The 23102-nt window shown below is 54.7% G+C and overlaps 8 protein-coding genes across 8 annotated transcripts; 2 read left to right on the top strand and 6 right to left on the bottom strand.

The window, feature by feature from the left end:
• Positions 1 to 495: 495 nt before the first annotated feature.
• Positions 496 to 7633, bottom strand: CLUP02_03367 (GMC oxidoreductase; the record flags this gene model as incomplete). The annotated part of the gene is made up of 24 exons (XM_049282390.1): positions 496 to 1167; positions 1229 to 1314; positions 1378 to 1462; positions 1532 to 2615; positions 2695 to 3168; positions 3282 to 3513; positions 3608 to 3676; positions 3719 to 3891; positions 3992 to 4027; positions 4119 to 4162; positions 4228 to 4447; positions 4514 to 4650; positions 4730 to 4789; positions 4864 to 5057; positions 5113 to 5260; positions 5316 to 5510; positions 5651 to 5782; positions 5873 to 6077; positions 6145 to 6532; positions 6576 to 6999; positions 7026 to 7044; positions 7094 to 7202; positions 7254 to 7371; positions 7430 to 7633. 24 exons carry the CDS (start codon positions 7631 to 7633, stop codon positions 496 to 498), a joined length of 5508 nt encoding a protein of 1835 aa, XP_049139533.1.
• A 28-nt stretch (positions 7634 to 7661) lies between these two features.
• Positions 7662 to 10338, top strand: CLUP02_03366 (GNS1/SUR4 family protein; the record flags this gene model as incomplete). Its single annotated transcript, XM_049282389.1, has 7 exons — positions 7662 to 7814; positions 8041 to 8150; positions 8262 to 8408; positions 8485 to 8626; positions 8650 to 8705; positions 8765 to 9626; positions 9679 to 10338. The coding sequence occupies 7 exons, from the start codon at positions 7662 to 7664 to the stop codon at positions 10336 to 10338; spliced, it is 2130 nt and encodes a 709-aa protein (XP_049139532.1).
• A 3949-nt stretch (positions 10339 to 14287) lies between these two features.
• CLUP02_03365 (FYVE zinc finger) lies at positions 14288 to 15425 on the bottom strand (the record flags this gene model as incomplete). The annotated part of the gene is made up of 4 exons (XM_049282388.1): positions 14288 to 14390; positions 14456 to 14475; positions 14541 to 14882; positions 14952 to 15425. 4 exons carry the CDS (start codon positions 15423 to 15425, stop codon positions 14288 to 14290), a joined length of 939 nt encoding a protein of 312 aa, XP_049139531.1.
• A 1653-nt stretch (positions 15426 to 17078) lies between these two features.
• On the bottom strand, positions 17079 to 17465 carry CLUP02_03364 (uncharacterized protein; the record flags this gene model as incomplete). The annotated part of the gene is made up of 1 exon (XM_049282387.1): positions 17079 to 17465. One exon carries the CDS (start codon positions 17463 to 17465, stop codon positions 17079 to 17081), a length of 387 nt encoding a protein of 128 aa, XP_049139530.1.
• Positions 17466 to 18424: 959 nt separating this feature from the next.
• CLUP02_03363 (uncharacterized protein) lies at positions 18425 to 19154 on the top strand (the record flags this gene model as incomplete). Its single annotated transcript, XM_049282386.1, has 3 exons — positions 18425 to 18524; positions 18779 to 18828; positions 18909 to 19154. 3 exons carry the CDS (start codon positions 18425 to 18427, stop codon positions 19152 to 19154), a joined length of 396 nt encoding a protein of 131 aa, XP_049139529.1.
• A 619-nt stretch (positions 19155 to 19773) lies between these two features.
• On the bottom strand, positions 19774 to 21660 carry CLUP02_03362 (uncharacterized protein; the record flags this gene model as incomplete). The annotated part of the gene is made up of 4 exons (XM_049282385.1): positions 19774 to 19892; positions 19962 to 20161; positions 20366 to 21408; positions 21454 to 21660. The coding sequence occupies 4 exons, from the start codon at positions 21658 to 21660 to the stop codon at positions 19774 to 19776; spliced, it is 1569 nt and encodes a 522-aa protein (XP_049139528.1).
• A 537-nt stretch (positions 21661 to 22197) lies between these two features.
• Positions 22198 to 22662, bottom strand: CLUP02_03361 (uncharacterized protein; the record flags this gene model as incomplete). The annotated part of the gene is made up of 1 exon (XM_049282384.1): positions 22198 to 22662. One exon carries the CDS (start codon positions 22660 to 22662, stop codon positions 22198 to 22200), a length of 465 nt encoding a protein of 154 aa, XP_049139527.1.
• Positions 22663 to 22780: 118 nt separating this feature from the next.
• Positions 22781 to 23020, bottom strand: CLUP02_03360 (uncharacterized protein; the record flags this gene model as incomplete). The annotated part of the gene is made up of 1 exon (XM_049282383.1): positions 22781 to 23020. One exon carries the CDS (start codon positions 23018 to 23020, stop codon positions 22781 to 22783), a length of 240 nt encoding a protein of 79 aa, XP_049139526.1.
• Positions 23021 to 23102: the final 82 nt, after the last annotated feature.

Raw genomic sequence — 23102 nt, 5'->3', positions numbered from 1 at the left:
ATCTTTTGATAGCTACATTTATATATACGTAGGCAAGCGGTTATATCAAGAGATACACAGTACATCGGCCGAGAAGGTGTGCAGATGAGCCGGCCAAGGGCTCTTGGTTTCTTCATAAAGTAAATATTTATCAAGGTCCAGTCTGTGGATGATAGGACAGCAAGCTTAGATCGATATAGAGCCAATGCATTTCAACGCCCTTACTTAGATCTTGTTCCGTGTGAGTGACTGTTCACTACCCCATTTCAACGCCAGGATATTGGAATGCTGTAAGCCATGACACCAAAATGCGACAATCTGTTATGGGAGTTGGGTATAGCTACAATAAAATGTACTCCGCCAATCTCTCTCTCTCTCTCTCTCTCTCTCTCTCTCTCTCTCTCTCTCTCTCTGTCTCTGTCTCCTTCATCTTTTATACAATCTCACTTGAGTCCCCCACTTACTCTCTCGTTAAAAATCCTCTCCATCCCCAGAAACTATAGTACTCCCCCCACTCTACGAAAACTCAGCCTTAATCTCCTTCCCAACATTCATCGCAATCCAATCTGCAATCGCCATATTCGTAATCATGGGATTCACCCCGCTGGCGCTAGGGAAAACACTCGCGTCCGCGACAAACAGATTCTCCGTGCCCCAAACATGACCCTTGGGTCCCACCACGCCCTCGTCCTCGTTAGGCGCCATACGACACGTACCCATCTGGTGCGCAGACGAAAAGATGGCCACGGGCGGCGCGTTGCCCACCCTACGCAACTTATCAAGCCACGCGACGAACTTGGGATCGTTGACGCCGTCGAGGATCGCCTCGTCGCCGCTGTCCGAAGCCGAAGACGACGCGGCTGCCGTCTCCTTCTCCTTTGAGGGAGGCTCGGCGTGGTCCTCCTTGACAAAGGGTTCGAGACCGGGCAGACCGGCGTGAATCTCCGTCGCGCCCTCAACGTAGCAGATTTTGCAGAGGGCGACGACGCCCTCGAGGGTGTTCGCGCGGTCAAAGTCGGAGACGACGTAGTCGATGCGGGGGCGGCCGGAGATGGGGTCCGGGTACACGCGGCCGGGGTCGCGGTCGCGGGTGAGGGAGATGAAGGCACCAAAGTGGCGGAAGCGGAGCTCGCTGAGCTTGGCCTGGAGGCCAGAGTGCCAGGGCATGCTGGACAGGATTGCGTAAGGCTGTGAATGTGTTAGTGAATAAAGAATAAATTGGTTTACAAAATTTAGATTTGGGACGTACGATCATGCAAGTAGGCTCCAGCTTCACACCGTGACCGGCCTTGTCGAGGTCCTCGAATGAGGAGCAGTAACTCGTGATGATACCGCCTGTGTTCACTTCACGTCAGCAACCAGAACATATGGATTTGCGATGTATTTTGAGTGACTCACCCTCCCATGGCTTGCAGTCCTCCTTCCAGTAGCCTCCTACAAAATTGCAGGGATGGACATAGAGATTACGACCGAGGTGTCGGTTCTAAACGTATCCAACGTTAGCAGCGTAATCGTGTGAGAGCGCAGTAGAGGGACGACATCATCTACTTACCGTCAAACCGCTTCTCAACAGCACCAAGGGGCTCGAAACTGATCCAGCCGACATGATAACCTTCTTGGCCTTGATAACAACCTGTCGTGTGGTCCGCTGCTCCAAAGCCGCGCTGGTGCTGCCGTTGGCTCCCCTCGAAACCCACTTTCCAACTACGCCCGTCGCTCGCTTGGACCCGCTGGTCTCGTCAAAGGTGACCTTCTCAACCTCGAAGCCCTCGATAAACTTGGCTCCAGATCCCGCCGCTGCCGGCAGCCAGCTCACGGTTGGCCCCTGCTTTTCAGTCGACCCACAGCCGAGGTGGCACTGCCCGCAGTAGTGCTCCATCCCGCCGGTGTTCTGCGGGGCCGTGGCGGCGTGCCATCCGAGCTTCCGGGACCCGTCCAGCAGCACCTGGTTGCGGTGGTTGTGGCGGACCTTGTCGGTACTGACGCCCATGAAATCGCAGACCTTGTCAAGGCAGTTTTGGAACTGGGGCGAGGTGAAGAATGGCAGGCCGCGCTGCTCAGACCACTCCTTGCGGACGAACCCTTGGGTCTGGAGACTGACGCTCCAGTTGACGGTGCCACCGCCGCCCCAGCAGCTGCCGGCGACCATGTTGAGCGAGTTGTCATCGCTGGTGATGAAGCCTCCGTTCTCGTACAGGAACGAGCAGCCGGCATCCTGGGACATGGGCAGCTGGCTCGGGGTGTAGTAGTACGACTTGTCGACAACGAGGACCTTGTGACCGGCCTCGGCCAGGACCTTGGCAGCGACTGCTCCTCCGCAGCCCGATCCGACGATGACGACGTCGGTCTCTACGACGGCTGGCTCGCCAGTCGACTCGAATTGCATAAAGTTGAAGTCGAAGCCCTCGCCGTGCGTCTGGAAGTCCGGCATGTCGATATAGTCCGTCAACTCTATGAATAAAGGATTGGTCTGCACGGCGGCCTTTTGCGCCAGGAGACATATTGACTTTGATAGAACCCTGATTGTGGGGAGCCTGGACGTCTGCCAAGCCTTCAAAATTTGCTCACGAACTTCTATGGGTTGAAGGTGAACTGGGGTCCAGTACCCAGTGAGAAACAACGTGCCGGCGCGCGTACTGTTAGTTTGGTCAGTTTTGGTTCACGGTGAAGATCAAAAGTGAAGCATCGTGGTGGCGTTCATGGCCCATCACTTACCCAAGAGCGCCCATTGCGCCACCGAGTTGACGTTGCGCGCCGGAAGGCAGGGCCGCCAGTGTCCTGGTGATGCTCTCGATGAATTTGGGTTCCTTTGCGGGATTGTGCGCCATGTACTCCTGGAACTTTTCCTCAGAAGGCGGTTTCTTCATTGTGTTCTGGGCGAGTTGGAGCGCAGCCGCATATTCTGCATCGGACACTCGGATCTGGCTTGCCGTGTCTGTGAGAGTCGCCGGTCGTGAGATGGGCGGGAGGACCGCCTCAAGCAAGGACATCAGAACGGTCCATTGAGTCTCGTTCCAAAAGTCGGTGGTCGGCAGCGCCGGAAGCTGGAGCTCGACGGCGGTGCCAGGAATAGTCTTTGGCAGAGTAGCCATGATGAAGTGGATTGAGATGGTAAGTAAACACAGAAAGATGAGAATAGTAATCAAATTGAACAGTTCGGTGGTACAACGCGATACAACGTAGAAATGGCTATAAGAAGGGGTAGAAGAACAATGACAATAACAAAGTTACGCAAAGTCGGATGAGGGGCAGCTTTGGAGTTAGCTATAGTCCCAATTGACACATGAGCGATGAAAAGGCACCTCGGAAGCTCATGCTCAACTGATGTCAGGATGTGTGGGTGGGAAGGCAACGGGAAAACGAGTCGTCGTTGGCAGCCCCCTGCTGCTCGCATGGTGGTGCTGCAGGGGTTCGTGTTTGCCATGGATGCGGGGTCTGTGCGACGAAGCATCTCAATGGATCTCTCCATAACCATCTCCTCTCTCTGACTCTCTCTCTCTTTCGCTGTGGCGGTCTCCTCAGGCGGATGGGACCCTATTCCCGATCCGGTATGCTATTGGGGTGGTCGAACATTCAGTCAACCGCCAGCTTTGCGGCTAAAGATTGGCCGTCATGTTTAGTTCTGAACCGTCTCTTTGTTTGTGGTTGCAGAATCCCTCAAGGAGGAGTCTCGGACCTATGATTCCCCCCACCGGACCTGGCCAGCAGAGCTGTCAACACCTCTAGATGTGCAGCTTACTCTCTGCATTGGCGGGGTATGGCGCTACTGAGCGGCACTTGGGCGCATGTAACCCTCTCAACCCGGGCGCGAGTGGCGTAGTGCGGGAACGGGGAATCAAGAGAAGCTGCTTGATGCGGGGAACGGGGACTTTGGCTCGATCGTAACGAGCCCTCGTCGGAACCCGATAGTTTCTTCATCAGTCATCATCAAACCAAAGGTCCTTTCGACGCCATATTCACGGCATCCCACTGCATGAAGCAGCACTATAATGGGAGCAAAGAGATGCACCACGCGATGTCAATTGTCGAAGGAAGAGAGACGCGGTTGCTGCACGTGTTGCCTCATGTTCAGACTTCCCAAGCGTCTGAGTCTTGAAACGACACAGCCGCGAGCTTATGTTTGTCGATATTTCAGCCACCATGGCCCCAGATGATGGTCAGATCGTCGGACCCGCCCGTTCACCTTGAAAGTGCACAGCGATATCAACAGGAATGATGCTGGGTTGACTGCTGCAGATCGTACGTTACCGTGGCTTGGGGTGAGATTCTTAGATTGTGGGGCAGATCGATGATGCGTCTCAGCGATTCGGCCGGGAAGCATTGAGCCTCGGCTCGCATGGACTGATTGAAACGGGCAAGAAAACACATATGTTTCTCAGCTGGCCTTGTTGTGAAGTTGTTTATTGGGATGCGATCGAAATCGGACGATTCGTTGGCATGGCCACGAGCTTCAGTCGGAGAATCACAACTAGCAGTGCCAGAATCGAATGTCTGCAAAAGCTGTATGCCTCGTGGGCGCCAGACTGGTCGTCACCGGGCCCGGTATTTGGTGGCCCGCCGCCTCTTCCGTCTCAAGCACAGCCGCTCCAATCCACGGCTGGCAACTTGCAGACACCCGGCACCGTGTGCTGCGCCGACGCATAAGCCAAGGAACCAGTGCCCGGTCCGGCGCTAGAGAGAAACGGCGCAGCCCGGCCCCAGGGCACCCGGGTCCGACTGCCGGTGGCGCATCGGGTCTAGCGCGTGGCACCGCCGACTTCTCCGGGGGTCTGCGTGCCCGGGCGAGCGGAGTTGTAAGCGGCGAATCGACCTGACACTGACAGCAGGCGGACGTGGCCCGGTGGGTACGGTGGCCAAAAATGCAAGATTGGTTCCCCCTCAGACCTGCAGCAACAGGTCGCGGCTAAACCAGACGTGGGCACTTTTCAGGGTCCAGCGGCGGGTCTTTCCATCCGTGCAAGGGGGGCTGGGTGTCATCTGGCGATGGGCGGTCTGGCGGCCAAGAGGGTTCAAAGGGGAAGCTGGGGCCGGGGTTTGCCTTTGAAGCCGAATTTGTTGGGGAAAGGAGACGAGAACGACTTGAAAAATGCATGTGAGAGTCGATCTGTGAAGAATTGTTGACTGACGGCGAACAAGGCGCGTAAGCCAGCAAGCTCTTCCTAGTCGGCTGATTTCCGTGTTGTAACTGTGGTAGGCCACCGTGAGTACGAAGATGTATTACTGGAGACAGCTTTGCTGTAAACGACTGTACTGTAAAGAGCCACGAGAGGTGCGCAAAAGACTGTCGTGTGAGTGTTACCACCAGCGCATTATGTTATATCTGTGCAGGTTGAGACTCCAAGCTGAGGCTTCAAGATGTACTTCGGATTCGTACCAGCCAGCCTTGTTGTCATCAAGCAATACACTCTTGTCCATTCCGGCCGAGTAGGCTGTCTGCTCCGAGCTCGTGTGACAATCTCATCATCGACAAATGACGAAATCATGGTCGCGTTCCGCTTTGAGAAGCACGGGGGACCGTGAAGATCAAGGCCCTTGTCGCTCACATGTCAAATGATGGTCATCCAGCGACTTCGTGATGATTAGATAACGGGAGAAAGAGGGTCCTTACCAGCAAGACCGTCCGTAGTAGTGGAAATCATCAAAGAAAGGGAAGAAAAAAAAACTTCGATACGATGAAGAGAAGATTGACAGAATTGGGCTTAGCGTTCCCCCAACAAAAAGGACGAAGGTCGGGTAGCCATGCTCCACGGCGGATGGGCACTTGATGATTCGTGACGTGGACTACTTCATGCGCGTTAGTGTACTATGCAAAAAGCTCACGTTGACGTTATCAGACAAAGTGTCAACGATGAAAAGTACCTGTCGCATCCCCCACTTACCACCCACAACGGACCAGGGGCAACTTGCAAGGAGGGTCAGCCTGGGCTTCCAGAAGGACGACGATGGCCACGGCCCCCTGACAACCCGGCTGCAAGCCTCCAGGATGAGAATTGCGTTGCGCAGACTTGACTACTAGACTCGCGATTATCAAGTCCAACACCCGTCGGGAGTTCGGAGCCCCCGATGGGAGTTCGTCAGAGTCGGTTGTGTTTGCGGGCCTTGCCCAACATTGATCTCTTGGTGATCTCTCGTGTAGCCATCGCATAACGTCCAACGTAGCGTGACCTGAGGGCACTGACTGAGCGCAAGACAGCGAGTGCCACTGCGAGCTCTGATAATGCCAACAGAGGTGTCGAGATTGGGCCGGCGAGAGGAAGCCGTGGCCATGTCCCGGAAATAGAGTTGGAGCTGGTGTCCAAAGCTCCCAATGCGCCATTGCCGTTGTCGGAAAGACAAATGTCTGGGACTCTGGGCTGGGCAATGGGTTCCGGCAACGTGCCCAAGCAAGATCCATGTCGCAGCTTTTCAACCGTTTCAAAGCGCCTGACGAACTGCGCGAATCGGTGGGTGAAAGGCTGCGAAGTATCGTACAGACCAGACGTACTGATACGGGGCGCCGCGGCGCAAAGGCTTTTTTGCTTCGTCCAACGTGCGATGCTTAATTGGTTGAACCCTTCTGGGACATTTGCTCCGGGCGTGAAAACCCGTTCGCAGACGCATTTCGGCGTTGCCATATCGCCGTCTAGTCAGTCGCAAATTGGCAAGAACGATTGTCGACTCGTCGTCTTCTTCAAGGCTCAAGCTGTTGGTTCCCACCCCGCCCTTGTTCTTAGCAGCTTGTATCTTTGGCGTTGCTCGGGCCCATCCTACAAATGCCCCCATGCCTCGGGCGCCAGGATGGGCTTTAAGGACGGAACAAGGATGATGTCGAAAGAAGCCGAGGCAAAAAAGTGAGGGTTTGGTCATTCTGGACCAAGTTGAGCTTGGATGAGAAGATGGAACCGAACCGAACCCAACCCCGTCCATCCATCCATCCAGTAGTGCCAATATGGTCGAGGCCGTTTGCCTTAACGTAAACCGGTGATGGTTTTGCGGTGCCTTTCGTCCGTTGTCGAGCTTGAAGGTGTTATTCATGTGTCTCTCAACAATGTTCAATGTTGGTGTACCCAGCAAGTATCCACAACACTAGGAGTGGAGGTACAGACGGGATACTCACGTACGAATGGATACCTACTCTGTAGGCCCCGGTTTTTTGTCTCCAGACAGCTGGTCACTGGTGAGGAAGAACGGAAAGAAGATGTGCCTCTTGAAGCTTGGCAGGACCTGCTGTGTCGAATCGAAGGCTGCGGATGTCAGTGGTGGATTCCACATTGAGTAGTACCTCCCGCGGCCACCCGACAAGCCGGGCAAGCGCGCACGAGAGACTTGCGACTTCAGGAAGGCGGCGAGGGCCAGGTGCGCTTGCATTTTCCCGGCATTTTTGGGTTTTGCTCCGTCCGTTATTGTCAGGTACTTCGGTGAGGTACCTAAAGTCACCCAAGGTCAGGTACCTTACGTGATGTATTCCCACGCAGGAGGGAGGAGGAACGAAGGAAGGCACGTTGGATCTCGAGCTTCCAAATTCACCGATACCTGGATCTTTCCAAGACTTCACCTTCATTCTTCTGGACCTTAGTCCTTCTTGTATGTTGCTTGCAAGAGAAGTCGTGAGAGTAAGTGCATGGTTAAGTGTGTGAGGTACATGAGCAGTACGTGCTTCAACGTCGCATAGCATTGAGAAACTAGTGTGAGCAGGACGAGACATGACAAGGCAAGCCGCAAGACAATACACCACGACATCAGATACCTCATCTTCCACCGAACTCACCAGACTCTACCTTAGCTATGGTCTGGAGCAGAGACAACCGGCCACCTTACCGTTGCCGTTGGCCGTGCCGCACCTGACACCTCCCGTTGTGCTTTTCAACTATCCTAAAGCAGAAACTTGACGTGCGTGCGCTTTTTGTATGGTCTTGACTTGCATCACCTCGTCTCGCCTCGCATCTGATCCGTTCTCTTGCCGTTGCGCCTTGGCCTCAGCAGCATTGCTTATGACTAAAGCCCGAGCAAAAGAGACAAACTTCTTTCCCGCTTTCTCCCTGACTGCTGAGTGACTCCTGATCAAGACACACTCCCCGCCAGATCCATCATTTCACCCGAAGCTACGTATCCGTCCATACAAATATATACTTGGTACTTGGTGTACCAGGGTGGAGGGGTGTTGACGAAGGGGAAGGCAAGGCACGGTATCCGTAAGGTAAGGCAAGAGGAAAAGGTGGGAGGGGAGGAGCCGCTGGTCTTAGTCCCAGCACATTATCCACTCCTCTCTCTCTGGGTGACGGGTCACACACTCTCTCATCCAGAATTTCAACCTTCCCCTTCCCCATATTAAGACCTCGAGGATCCCTTCGCATTGACCTTGTCGTCTCTGCTGTTCTTTCTTCTTTCTCTATTCTCCTCTTCTGTCCCAAGCTCACCCGGCACACTCTCGTCTCCTTCGACAAACCCTCGTCGGACTGGAACGTTGTCTTGGCCTCTGTCTCAAGCCTTCTCTTTCGCCAGATCTCTCTGTGCCACTCCCTTCAGAGAAACAGAGCTTCCTTCTGTCTCTTTCTCGTCCTCTCTTCTCTCCCACGTTCGTCCACCACCTCTTCTGGACCGGACCGCATACCAGTCGCTCGACGATCGAACCGACTACCGTCTCTTCCACCATCGACCCAATACCTGCGTGTGTGTGTGTGTGTGTGTTAGCACTACAGCTGTCAGTCTTCGTGCCGAGACATTACTGTCAAGAACGACTTTCGAACGTGCGTGCATTGTGTGTCTAGCTTGCTTTTAGCTTGTCACTCCAATTGCCACGACTCAGCAAATTCCCCAACGCCCGAGCAATTAGCATTGGCGGGACCGCAACTTTTTCCAAAAAACCAAGCCCCGACTCAATTGGTCAATTAAGCTCCCCCACCATGGCCGGCGTCACCGTGCTCGGCGAGCTCCCGTCCGCCTCCCTCTTCACCTTCCCGCCCGATGGCGCGCATATGGCCATTCCCCCACCTTTCCCCGGGTCCATCGCCGCAGCCCCTCCGGTCCAAATTCCCGACAATATCTTCACCGCCGCTCTTGACCCCAGAGTGCCCATCACCATTGCCACTCTCTACGCCGTCACCGTCAAGCTCCTGAACAAGTACAACAACTCGACCAACCGTAAGCCTTGGGGAATCAGCAAGACCAAGCCCTTCTTCGCCTTTGTCGTCTTGCACAATGTCTTCCTCGCCGTCTACTCGGCTTGGACCTTCTGGGGCATGCTCGGCGGCATGCGTAGGAGCGTTGTGAGCCCCTTTGGCCCCAATGGTCTGGCTGCCACTGCCGACAGCTTCTGCCAGCTCAACGGCAACGGAGGCTTCGGTGCCGCCACCGTCTACAACGAGACTGTCGGTTACTGGTCCAGCTTGACCGGCAACAACGCTCTTGGCTTTGATGGACGCCCCAGCCGCGAGGCCACTGGCAGAATCTGGAATGAGGGACTCGCCTTCTACGGCTGGATCTTCTACCTGAGCAAGTTCTACGAGGTCCTTGACACCTTCATCATCCTCGCCAAGGGCAAGCTCAGCTCCACCCTCCAGACCTACCACCACGCCGGTGCCATGATGTGCATGTGGGCTGGTATGCGCTACATGTCCGCCCCTATCTGGATGTTTGTCCTAGTCAACTCCTTCATCCATGCCATGATGGTAAGTTTTGCGCCTATTTTGCTCAACTGAAGTGTTGCTAACAGTCGTCTAGTACACCTACTACACCATCACCGCTTTCAACATCCGCGTCCCCATGGCCATCAAGCGAACCCTCACCACTCTCCAGATCACCCAGTTCCTTGTCGGAGCTACCTACGCCATGGCCCACTCCTTCGTTTCGTACACCGTCCCCGTGACTGTCTACACTGCCAAGAAGGGTGCCGATGCTATCACCCAGTCTTCCACCAGCACCGCCGCCGAGACCGTTGCCACTGCCGCAACTGGCGCCTTTGAGGCTCTTAAGGACATGGTCTTCGGCGCCTCTGCTAAGGTCGCTGAGGAGGCTGCCGCTGTCTCCGTCGCCGCCGCCGCTGCTGCCCCCCCTCAGCCCGGTTTTGTTGCTGAGACCATCTTCGTCACCCAGCCCTGCGTTACCACCAGCGGCGAGACCTTTGCCATCTGGCTCAACGTCCTGTACCTGGCACCGCTCACCTACCTGTTCGTCATGTTCTTCATCCGCAGCTACATCCGCCGCAGCACCGCCGCACCCAAGGGTAAGGGCAAGGCCCGCCGTGAGAGCAATGTTACTCTTGCGGAGAAGGCTGGCTGGGACGCCGCCCGCGAGGTCAACCGCGAAATCTACAACGGCTCTGCCTCGTACAACGTCGAGGGCAGCCCCAAGCGCGCTGGTAACGGCAAGGCCAAGCACTAGCGAAAGTTGGCACGCATGGATCGGTCCTGAATTTAGGACGTAATTGGAAAAGGGGAAAGGGGGAAACACGGCTGGAAGAGAAGCCTGAAAGAGGTCTTCTCGTGGAGGCGGCATTGGGTTTGATTCAACGGCGTTTTGAGCTGGGAAAACATGATTGGGGTAAAGCATTCGCATCACCCGGAGCGCTCGTTATCTAGTCGTGACCGTCTAGTGTCTTGCATTTTGCGCATAGGGTAAATAGTGCGAGCCGGGTGTCATCCATCCGGTGCAAGTATGTATAGCCATCATCAATATGAAATTTTACATGTTAAATATTTTCGTGCATATTGGTTTTTGTTGAAGAGGTGTCAGGTCGAATTTACGGCCTAGGAAATGTATTTATCAGGATTTCCATCATTCACATCCGGGGTGTAGAAGCATAATTGTACAACATTCCCGGAACGGGGAAAAGGGGGAAAGCCACCTCGTGTGACGACGCGGTGGCGGCGAAATTATGGGATACAGACCCGAACTCTCGGGTCCGATCAGCCGGACCATCTTCTCCGCATTTTTGTCGTCTTCCGGATGCGGTGGGGGCCAAAACCGGAGCTCACTCCGATGTGGTCGGAAGGAGGGGAGAGGAAGGGGGGGTGGTAGACGTACCAAAATTAGTATGCCGTGTTCAGCCTTTCCTCTCTCTTTTTTGTTCACCCGCATATCCACCTTGTCGATCTCTTGGCTGTTTGTCTCTGGGTTTTCTGGGGCAAGTTGTCTCTGGATGTGTGAGTCAGTCGTAGTGGTTTCGAGTGAAACCGTACGACCACGTCGCGCTGCATGAGAGCTGCTTCAAATGAGTCGCCAAGTTGAAATGTTTGATGAGTTCTCTACGGTACTGATGAATGCGTGTAAATCGAAACGATTGCTGAAGATTGTCAACTAGACCAATGCCACACGTATTTCTGGTATCCGGGGCGTGTGGGCAAGGTAGTCGTCGTTGGTCTTCCAGAAACGGGTTCGGCCACGATACGAGAGAGTCGAATTCGCCACTGAACCCTGAAGCGAGTTTCTCTCTGTCTCCGAATAATAGATTGCATTATTGAATTACTGCGAAGCCTCGTTCTCTACACGCCATGTAGCTCTTGTTTGCCCTTTTTGCGCCCTGACTCCATTCCAAGCGCAGTGCATAGGTAAATGAATATGTTATTTAGTCAACCTCAAGTTATGATCCGGATTCTGGAAACAGATTAAAAAAAGGCTTTACAATACGATGAGGCGCAAAAAGCTCGAAACGTACTCATCTTGTGTGGCAAGATGTATCGAACGCCCTGCTTGTCTGCGGAGAGCTCGTTCATAGGGTACAACGTTTCGTTTTTCGACTCGCGCATAACGCCCGTCCGGAATAGGCACTGCCTTGTATGAATTGGGAAGATAAACTAGGGCAAGAAGGAACCAAGCAAGTCTATCTTGGGGAACCCATGGGATTGTGGATTCTCGGGGGTGGGGATTTCCATTAGCCCTTTGCTGATCGTTTTCGATGTCCGCTGCTTTCGTCCAACCTTGTGCGACTTTGCCTCCGTCATGTATTGTATCCCAATCAAGGTCGTGCTGATTTGGAAATAGGTAGTAGTGTTTTTAACTCATATTCGCGTCCTGGACACATGGGAACACACCTGACTACTTGGAACGATACCTAGCTTTCACTCACTTCGTCATGTTCGCCTGCGACGAGCAGACTCGAAGACAGTAGCTCTGGAAGAAGTGAAGTGGCCACGGCATGGGAGGCTCTCAAGGTACCAGCAAACCAAAATCCCATACCTAACTCGAACAATTCCCTTGCCGCCACAAGCCAGGCCAACAACGGCCCTGCAGAGTCATCTACCTAGCAGTGCTGGAGAAAAGGGCGGCGAGATCCAGGTAGACGAATCACGACGACGCTTACGGCGATGAATCATACAAAGCACACACTCAAATCGCCCTAGGTACACGTACTACACATGCATACACCCCCCTTCCTCTCGTCGTTAATCCAAGCTCCTAGGCACCCAGGAGCTAGCCTCTCGCCTAGTTTCTTCTTTCCCCAAGCTCCCTCTCAAGCTAAATCGAACCGCAGCAGGCGCGGGGGCTACCTTACTATAGGTGTGTGTTTGGCCTCACCTCCTCTTCTTCTTGCTCACCGTGACCGCCTCTCCTAGCTGGATATCTGGGCCTCGCATCTTGCATTTCCTCACATGCTACTGAAGCTCCCAGGTCGGGCTTAGCCTATCCGGGAACACTCTCTCCACCCAACTCGCAGATACCGATGAATCTCGCGAGGAAGAAGACATCAAAATATCAGCAGCACAGCCACACGTGGGAAATTCGAAACAAATTAATTGAATGGGACAAGGAAAATGCGAGCAGTCATACAGACAGCAAGAAAAGAGACAACAAGATCACCAGAGGAAACGACCCGTCGAGGTCCGACGTTCGATTCAATGCAGAACGCTAGGCTACCTTCGGCTCAAGAATGATGACCACCCACCACCACCAACGACCGACGACCTGCCTTACACCGCACACGACCTATGGCTGACCGATTTTACTCCGCACAGGTCAACGACATCTGACCGTTGGGCGGTGAGTCAAGTATCGAAAGCGGTGTTACGAATGTTCCCGGCTCGCAAATAGAGAGACATCATGAATGTTTACTAATTGCAGGCAGCAGCTGCCATAACCTTAGGAAAGGGGTGTATAGAGCGTGACTAAGGAATCCCGTTGTCATGGCCTAAACCGACAGAAAGACAATTCATTAGGCCTCTCGGTCAGCATCGCGTGAAGTTGAGACCGGGAAAGACTTTACTCATGTGATAACACCTAGAAACCTATGGGAGAGTCCTTCTAATTAGTAGACACGGGAACCGTAGAGCTCGCAGGACCTTGATAACACCACTTTTCAACGCTCGTGTCCCATTCAGCAGAGAATATTCAAAAAGACCACTCCCACTCCCGATGACAAACACCTCCTGATTCTCATCCTCGTAGGCCATCATATGAGAGAATAGTACTGAGACCAAAACGGTTGAAGGCCTGGTGATTGGTACTCATCCGACCACTAGTTCAACCAGCCTCTGGGCTTCCAGGAGTAAGCGCACCGGGGTCCACGGTGCTCTCATATCCTGGTAGCATACTCACCCTTGTTTTTATGGTAGCAATGTTGCCGCACGTCTTCATCATCTGTATCAGCACGCGAGATACCATAGAGCTCCGGCCGCCAAAGTCAAGACAAAACAGACTCAACAGTCACTCCCTCGAACATGTATCACATACATGACTTAAATCACAAGTCACCGACGAGCCAACGTTTAGAGTCAATGGGAGAGTTTGTTTGCAATTGTTTGTATTGTTTCTTCCGAGACCTCGGAAGAGTGAGAGAGGCAAAAGCGGCTGGACTCGGCCGCCAGCGCGAACAAGGTTGGCTGCGCGTCCGCTCCGTCCAGGTTGTTTCCCACCATCCCCCCTCTCTGGATCTCCGAACCATCAACCAATACGGTGACGGCAACTCTAAATACACGCAACGCCGATCCATGAAGGCGTTCGGCCGACTTGCTCCGCCCTCTCGTCTCTTCTCCCCCAATCTCAGGTGTAGGATAGTCATACCCCCGGATGGAGATCCGAGTACGCGGTGCGAAAAGCATGTGGCCGTCACATCAGGGTATAAGCCTTCAGAGGGGTATGCCGCTAAAACTCCGTAGAAACTGGAGTGTTGAAAATTAAGAGCCCGGTTGTATCGCTTTCCCGTAAAAGCAACCCTTTTCCATATGCGATTGATATGAGGGGAGTTTGGCAAAGCCAAATCCGAGTCTTTGAGTGTCCGTCCAACGCCACGCTGTAAATGCAAAACAGAGTCCAAGCCAATCCGGCAGGGCTCGAAAACCGATGAGGCGTTCTATTGCGGATGAAAGTGATAATGGGTGACGCATGGTGCAGTCCATTAATGGGTATTGGTGTGTGAGTCGAAGGGGTGTGTTGGTGACTCTCCATGTCTGGTGTCGTCGGGGCGGCTAGTGAGAATCGCCACCGTCGTGTGAGTAAGTCTATGATTCTATTGTTTCGCTCTTCATTAAGGCCGTGAGTCGTAATCCACTGGGTGCGAGAACACCCTTGTGCTTTCTTTGTCGTCTCCAATGTACAGTGTACATTTAGAATGTGCTCCAGTTCCAGTCGCGAGGAACACTAGCAGCTACCTCGGGGCCCTTGGTAGGGGGAAGCATGCCAGGCATCATCGGGGCAACGGGGCTCGCGACGATGGGGCTCGACGGGGTGCCAGAGGAGTCGGAGCTCTGATCGCTACCGCTGCGGCTGCCGTTACGGCTCTTCCATACCTTAAATTCGGTGAAGCAGTGAAAGCAGGCGCGAGCGAGGACTCCTCTGGGGTTGTAGTTGCAGTCCTCGTCCAGAGGGATGGCTTCGCCAGAGTGGGTGCCGCAAAAGATGTTGCCACAGCGGCGGCAGTGATGGCGACGGTTCAGGGCGTTGAACTTGCGCTTGCAAGTTGGGTCGTCGCACATGATGGACTCGGAGTCGGGCTGTTGGAATTCTGTTAGTTATATACTTCAAGGCAAATGGGCGAGATTGTTGTGATAGATCCAACATACCTTCCAGTGCTTGCGAGTGGGTTCGCCAGCGACGTCAGGGAAGAGCTCAGGGTCCAGCTCGAGGTCAATAACCTTGCCACTGTCACCGGTAGAGCGGCGCGACAGCTTGGCTCCGAGAACGCTGAAGCCAGGGAGGCTGATGAAGCTGCTGTTGGCGCGGCGCAAGCAGAGCAAATCCTCGCCGTCGAGGTCCTCAACCTTGGGAGCGCGCGGCTTCTTGGAGTGGTGCTGATTTGGGCGGAGGACGGCGGGCACGTAAACGGGGCGAACCGACTCGGTGAGGCACGACTTGGGCGAGGTGGGAGAGCCTTCGTGAGGAGTGCTCAAGGGTGATGTGCGGTTGCGAAAGGGCTGCGGTTGCGGTACTGTTTGGAAGGAGTGGGATCGAGTGTGTGTGAAGTGAGGGCGATCCTGAGGGTAGAAGGAGGGGCCGCGCTGCTCGGCGAGGGTAGGCATTATGAGGTCAGTTGCCATTGTGTCGAAGTCGAGGTGAGGTTGGTTTATAGGAATTGTTGGTGTAAGTGAAGCTCGACGGTGAAGGATGCAGGGCGTCCTAGGTGTTCAAGGCGCTCGATTGCTGGAAGTCGAAAGGGCGCGTGGTTGATTTCTCGTGAGAATCGATGATGAAAAGCAACGAATAGTTGTTGCGGCGAAGTGTTTGGTGATTAGAAAAAAAGAGCGGGACGAGGTTATTGGCGTCGCGTTTGTTCGGGAATGCTTGGTATTAAACCTGGTGTGAACCGCAGATCGAAGCGGTGCCCAAGAGGATAGTAGAGGTATGGGTATAGTTGTGGTTGTGTTGGACGGTGGTTGTCGGTGTAGAGATAAGGATGCGCTGTGCCACCAAACGAGGTCGTACTTTTTGGGTTTGCTTGTGAATGTGAGGTGTAAGTGAGGTGAAGATGACCTGATCGGGAGTGGTGAGTGAGTAGGCAATCGCAGCAAGATAAAGATGCGTGCGTTGCGATGGAGGGGAGCGGATTGGTGAAGTAGTTTGGGCGGGATGCTTGGGGTCTAAATGGATGGGACGAGACTCGGGGGTGCGGAATGAGGGGGGGCGTGAGGATGAGAGGCCCAGTAGCCTTGAGGGCGATTCAGTCGGATGGAGGGGGGTGCGCTGTAGGAGAGTACGTACACTATCTTATGGGCGGTGGGTGGAAAAGGGAAGGGGGGAGGGGGGGGGGGGGATGCGGGAGCGGGTTCCCTATTAGATTTATTCCTGCGGCAATTGGCGGAGGGAGTTGCCCGCCCTCTTCCTCTCCTCCAGTGCCAGACCATACGCAGTTAGTAGACGACGGTACAGACAGGAAAGAGAGTGAGGAATGAGAAGGGGGGCGTGTCTCTCATCCACCCTCTCACTCTCTGCTTTCTCTCTCTCTCATTCTCGTCGTCTCTCTCGCTCTCTATCCGTACCTATCTGCTCTGAGAGACGTATGGTGGGCGTGAGACTTGAAAGCAGTAGTAAACAAGACACACACCCTCTGCCTCTCTCTCTCTGTACCTTCTCTCGGCATGGCTTTCCTTTCCTCTGTGCATACCGCCGGTACCGTACTCTCTCCGTCAAAGGTGGCCCATCGTCACTTTCTTCTGCCCACAACGCTTTGCCTCGCCGTTTCTCTGGTTTCGCTACCAACTTACATCCACACGTTGCTGAGTTTAAAGTTTCATCAACTCCAGCACATACATACAACCTTCAAGCCAAAACAATATCGCGACCAAAGCAGCATACTGTAAACCTATATGGTCACTACAGTCCCCGTGGGAAACTTCAAAAAAGCCGCGGCGAGAGCAGCTCAGGCCACACACCACCACTTGGTTAGTAGTAAGTCAAGGGAGCGCGGTACGACAACCCTGGGACCGCGGATACGTGAGGCGCAAAGGCGGCGGCCACGATCATCGCAGCGGCGGCGGCGACGGCGGCGACCGCCCTTTCGCGCTGCAAGGAATCCCCGTCCTCACTTCACCCTCTCTCTCACTCTTCAGACTCTCCCCCCTCCCAATTCCGCGCCGTGGTCCACCTCCCCCGGAAGGCCCTTCCCAAGAAAAGACCGCTACAAGAGCCAGAGCCACAGCCAAAAAGAGGCCCAGAGCCAAAGTAGGCCAAGCGTCCTCTAGCCTGGAAGCGGTTTAGCCACCGCCCTGGTCCTGTCGCCGGGTGGGCAGCGGTCTTCTACCCGGGTTGTGGTTGGCTGTAGAGAGGTCCGAACCCTTGTCCAACTCAGGACGATACGCCGGGGGCCACCAAGTCCTCGTCTCGTCCCAACTGCCACTGCAGAACGGATAGCCTCCCGTGCCTCTGGCTCTCTGGCTCTGGCTCTGGTCCTGGAAGAATATGTTTCCACAGTGGCTCGAAAGTCGAAACTCCCTCCTCCGAAAGTGCCCTCCAAGCCTCCCGCGGGTTCCTCTCCTTTCCTCCCCTAGCCTCCTCCAATCCTCCTCCTCCTCGAGGCTCGCCCTCTTTCTTCGCTCCATTTTCAGCACGGCCCCCGGCATTGTCTCTGCTGCTCGCTTCATCTTCCGTGCGCTGCTCCGGCTTATTGTTCCCTTCGTCTCGTCTCGTCCGTGACCATTAACCCCCCCATGCCCAGTCGAGAAGCAAGGTCCGACGCTGCTTCAGCTTTGCTTACAATCTTCCAGAAGCCAAAAGGACCCTGAAATTGAAGCGGCTATTCTGTACGTAAGGCGAATGCCCCGGCCCACGCCGCTAGCCCGCGCTGCCCACGTCGTTGAATGAAGATCGCTGGGAACCTCCTTGACCAACGGGGCTGCTCGCGTGTCTTCAACTCAGTCTCCTTCTTCTTGCCGCAGTCAAGCCGCCGCTAACGCCCCCGGGATACCGAACCTATCCTTACAAACGGCCTCTGTACCTTCCTCTAAGGTTTAGTTCGTAGGGGCTCTTGGCTCTTTTGCAGAGCTTCTAGACGGCCAAGCTCGTGTCATTCGAGATCACGGGCTTCAACTGCCCCAGCTTCCTAAGTAAGTGACCAGGTTACCTAGTTCCAAGGGTTTCGAAGACGAGCAGGCGAGCAGAAAAAAACAAAGAAAATAAAATAAAACACAGGATAGAGAAAAAAGCAATAATGCTTCTGTAGCGCCTGTAGCTCGTAAATTAGCGGTGGGCGAGAAAGCTGTCGGGGTGAACCCTTGAGACACGATGGCCCTCCAAAACCCCACTTGACGTCGCCCTCCCGCCTCGTCACTTTATTGCCTGGCTGGTACGAAGTTACGAACTGCTCCAGTTGTCCAGCCATTTTTGACACTCCGGAGAAAGACCGCAATATCGCCTTGACTCTCTCTGTCTTTCTCTCTCTCTAGACGATGGCCGTTTTTGGCGTCCGCTTGTAAGTGCCGACAGCTAGAGCCTAGGTGACGACGGCGACAACCTACACGAAGGGTGGGCAAGTTAAATTTGCTCAACGTAATAGCTGCTCTTGGGTTGGTCCAAGAAGGTTCATGTATATTGCCGCTTCACGATGCGGCTCCTCTTCCACGCTGCGGTTGCTGCATCGTCACCGCCGTGGCCCGAAATACACATTGACAGGGGCCGTCGGACAGAGACCGATCTGGACTCTGGTGAGTGCCTTTGTTTTTTTGCCGGCTGCCGCTCGTATCGCTCTCTCGCTCGCATCGACTAAGGCGGGCTCGTCAACGCATATCGGGATTCGGGGATCCTTCCTCCACTTCTTCCATGGATGGAGCGGCTCGCCGCTCGCCCAGCATGAAGCAGGGGGCAATGAACCGAGAATTCACAGGGGCATGGAGCTCTTGATCTTGTGATTGCTTGTACGTACGCAAAATGTCGAACTGTCATATCTGTTTATGAGTAGGCATAGTGCTGTCCGGAGATGTCCTTGCGGCTGCATTCATTCACTGTGTAGTAATTTGCTTGTGTCCGGTAGCTTTGGTGTAATGAGCAGGTTGATGCTGGTTGTGCTGCTGAGGGTATTCCCATCCTAGGATGCTGTTCCCGACAGGAGTCCTTCTTTGGCGGCGATCTGCCTCCTCCCCTCCCCTCCCCTCCCGATGCGTGGATGCGTGCGCGCATCCATTCATCCGTCCAGGACTCCAAACGTCCATCCTGCAGAATACCTTATGCGTGTGCACCGCGATAGGCGGGACCCAATCGTCCTGTGCGACGTCGGAACGCCTGGTCTGAGTGCCCCTCTTGGTGATGACAGGCAGGTCAGACTTGCTGCATGTTAGTCGGCCGTGACCCAGAAACCAGACCCAGGCCCAGCAACGAGAGTTGCATTTCGACTACTCTCGACTCTTGGAATTGTCTCGAACTCGAACCTGATGCGGCATGCAAACGCTATCCCTGCTGCTTGAGTTGCTTGGTTGTCTAATGAATCAGCTCACGAGGCATGAACTTGGCCTGGGCCATAGGTGCGAGTATTGCTAGACCGCTGCGAAGCGTACCGCCTGGAGTTGCTCTTGTCTTTCTTTTACTGCGTGGCAGATGCGGGGGGAAATTCTGAAGTCTGAACCATAGGGAAAGGCGCCAAAACCCACCGCTCATCTGCTCAATTGCTGCTTTCGGCCATCTAGCCGGGGTCTGTCTGTTTCTCTCGCCCTCTCCACATTGTGTGGATTCATCCTCCATTGGCACTGGTTGACTGGACCAGACGAACGCTGTTCATTTCCAATCGCCGTGACTCGCTACCTCTTCTCCGATCTCCAGCCTCCCCAGTCGAGGCTCGTTGCTTGTTGTTCGCGTGGTTGGCACGGTTGACAGTGTCCGTCATTCAAACAGTGGGTTATAGCTTGTGGGTGAAGGTGGCTGCGCTCCAGCCTCCAACACCACTTCTGAAATTACCATGCTTCAGCCTCCGTGATGATGGGTGCACCGTCCACATTGCCGGGCTGAAGGCGATGTGTCGTCTGGCTGTCTTGGAGCTGCAGCAACCACAGCAAGCGTCCTGTCAGTTGCCAACGGGGTTGCTGCAGGGTGTGTGGCACAACGTCGGTGTGCTATTTGCGGAGGTGATCAACCACATGGGAGAGTCTGACAGTCACTCGCGTTTGTGTTGTCGCTGCAATCCGCCGCCAGCTTTGTGGCTCCCGACCGCCGTCCAACGCTTGCAAGGTGACAGGACGGGATGCCGTTGAGACTTGAGTGACAAGCCATGCCAAACTTGTCCGTAAGTCGCAAAGTCGCAAGTAGCTGCATCTTGATGACGAACCCTCGAATGTCCTGCTCAAGCCTCTTGCTCAGATGATGATCTCGACAGGCTCTGCCTTCGAGCGCTGCTTCTTCCGGGGCCACAAATCAATCAATCTCCAACCCAATACGTCAGGTTCGCTATGGTTCGGATTTCCAGTGGCCCATCAGGCCGATCTGGCGTGTCGGCCGAGTGAGAGAGGGACGGGAGTTTGTCTCATTGGCCACCCGTTGTTTCGTGGCCTGAACTCACTCCTCCAACGTTCGCAAAGACTCCGAGATGTACTCCGTCCTCTGGAATAACTCGCAGTGCTGTAAGGGTCCGTGGAGAAGTTGTCTCCAAATCCGAGTCATTCCAACCACTGAATATGACGCAGGCAGTGCAACCTCCGATTCTCGTTGATTTCGGCCAATGTCCATCAATTCCTGGACGAGTAAAACCCAATCCAGCCACAGATGAAAGATCTGCTCCGAAAACTTGACAAGTGAGAGAAATCGACAGAGGTCGGCGTCGACACCCCACCGCGCCTCATGTCTGCGAGGAAGCCCCGGAGCTTCAGCAGCGAGATGCCACACTCTAATGGAGATTGAGGGGTCAATGGGCCCAGTATCTGTATCTGGATCCGTGCAGCGTACTCCGTACGGGTACCCAAAGCAACGCGAAGCGAAGCTTTCTTTGAAGCAGAGGCCAGATGGGCAACTGGGCCGAATTGAGAACACTGTGCAGGAAGAGGATCCAGAAACTTCAGCAAGAGAACCGGTCGAGTGGAGCTCTTCCACTCTCAATCCCACGATGCTCTGCTCCAGAACACACCCAGAAGCCTGGAGACTGTGGCCGTTACGGAACCGCTTTAGCTTGGCATTTGCAAATAGGTTGCTCTGAGGGCCCGCCCAAGACGGCGCTTCAACGTTTGCGGTCGAATTTCTGTGGTGCTGAGAGATATTACCATCAAAACCACAGGCTGAAGGGCCTGCCGCCTCGCCCGAGCTGTGGATAGGGCCGCGGTACTCTGTGCAAGTGTGGCGGGGATCCCAGCAGGCAAAACCGCTGCGCAGCATTGGCAATGGGGGAAGCCAATGCAGCTCCAGCTCCAGCTCCCGCTGGCCACCCCTCTTCCCCTTCTTCTTTGCCACAGCCTCGCGACGCCAGTCTGTTCGTTCGCTGTCGCCGAGCGCTAGGACGCAGGAGACGTGAAGAGTCCCCGGAATCTGGCCGACTCCACAGCCTCTCACTCTCCCGTCCGTCCACTGCACCTCGGCGGTTTTTTGGCTGTTGGCTTCGGGCGTGTTCCTCTTCTGACAGCAACGTCCGGCCGAGGCTCAATGCCGGCACCGACAAACCAACCATGCCTTTGACGGGGAGGCGAAACGCTCCAAGACGGGACCGCGGTTGCATTGCTGACAGAGCGGAGGATATGAGACGCGAACGACAAAGACCAGAATGCGCTCTCTGTCAAACCTGCGCCACTTATTTCCGTGGGACCACGAGGGCGACGACGACGACGACGACGACGCCGCCCAACGGCAGAAAAAGAGAGACACCGACATTTCAGTTGCTGAGTACTTGTTTATCCCTGCAAGATAACAGGGCGACTGAGTCGGTCCACTGCCAATTCAATCCTGTTCGCGGCCGGCAACATCAAGATTCGATAGGCCTTTTACAGGTAATGGTGGATACCCTAACAGCAAAGCAAGCGATAGGCTTGGAATGTTGGGGTAGATATCCGTAGATACAGAGTTAAGAAGGGAAAAGAAGGAATTCTCTATGAGACTTGTCGCTGCCCGGTGGCTGTCCGTTACCCCTTTGCCCGATGGCACGGTCAGTGGCCGGGACGAGATAGTCCAGGATCCCAGGGCAGCCGTTTCGCCGCCATCAGAGATGATCCCTACAGGTGAATGGCTCGCGTGTAAGCGACGTGGTCTTCCCCGGATTGAGGTTCAAATGAGACATGTCGTTGTTAAACGAGCCTCATCTCTCTCCAGAGGGTCCTTTTGAAAAAGCAGGGGGCTTGACCAACCGGAAATATGTCAAGCAGGAAGCTCCAAGGGCATCGTTGGTTTCATCGATAACAGAATCAGGTGAGGCTATCCGAGGGGATGGGACCGGCTATGGGCGTTGTGGATTGTCGGTGAGTTTTGGATTGGAGTCGCATCGGCAGTGATCCTCACGCCCAGGAGGGCGGACAGCCAAGCCGTCGATGGCAGTCGTAAGATGTGAATTCTGAGGCCTTTTCTTTCGTCTGGGGGAGAGGGGGGGCGATTTCGTAGAGGCAGAGCGAAAGAAAGGCCATGCAAATCTACGAGAGGTCGTTCGAGTCGGGCCACAAAGAGACAAAGTGACAAAGTCGACACGCAGAGAGAGAGTTGAACCGTTTCGCTGGGAGGCTGACTGAGCCTGTGGTGGTTAGACTGTGGTACGTACTGAGTCTTGCAAGGAAGAGGGCAGGAGCGAATCGAGATAACGAACCACTTTTTTGCAAGAAAGAGCACAGACGCGCTTTCCCCAAAATGGTATCCTTGCTGCATGCCATGCTTCGATATCCCTGTCATCAATCAATCGATGCAGGGTCCTCATCGTTCATTGGCTGTGATGTTTGCGCCGTTATCGCCAGTCTCTGATTGGTCGCTTACTCAATTCATGGTGACGCACTCTTGCCTCAGGCAAGATTCACTGGACGTGCAGGGCCACCAAAGGACCTCGGGGCGTGTAGGGAACAAGCTCCGATTCCGGGTCCATCACCTCCTTCACGTCCTTCACGTTCGCTGCCGAAGCGCGTTCGCGGGCTGGCAAACGCCTGGCGAGCGAATGGGCAGCTGGCGCATGCAGGGCGTTCGACTTGTGACGTCGACTCTGCCGGCATCCCTCGTCGGCGCAGTCGGTGACGGCTCGCTCACCGCCTAGTGACATTCTAACACGCTACAGCGAATCGTACAGAGAGACGCAGCAACAGCTGGCGCATTTCGCTGTTATCACCGTACCGCTTTGCTTT

This window comes from Colletotrichum lupini, chromosome 2 (genome assembly GCF_023278565.1).
Source record: "Colletotrichum lupini chromosome 2, complete sequence".
In the NCBI taxonomy this organism is placed as follows: Eukaryota; Fungi; Ascomycota; class Sordariomycetes; order Glomerellales; family Glomerellaceae; genus Colletotrichum; species Colletotrichum lupini.
Note: the sequence above shows the minus strand (reverse complement) of the source record. Positions and strands in the feature narration are given on the sequence as shown.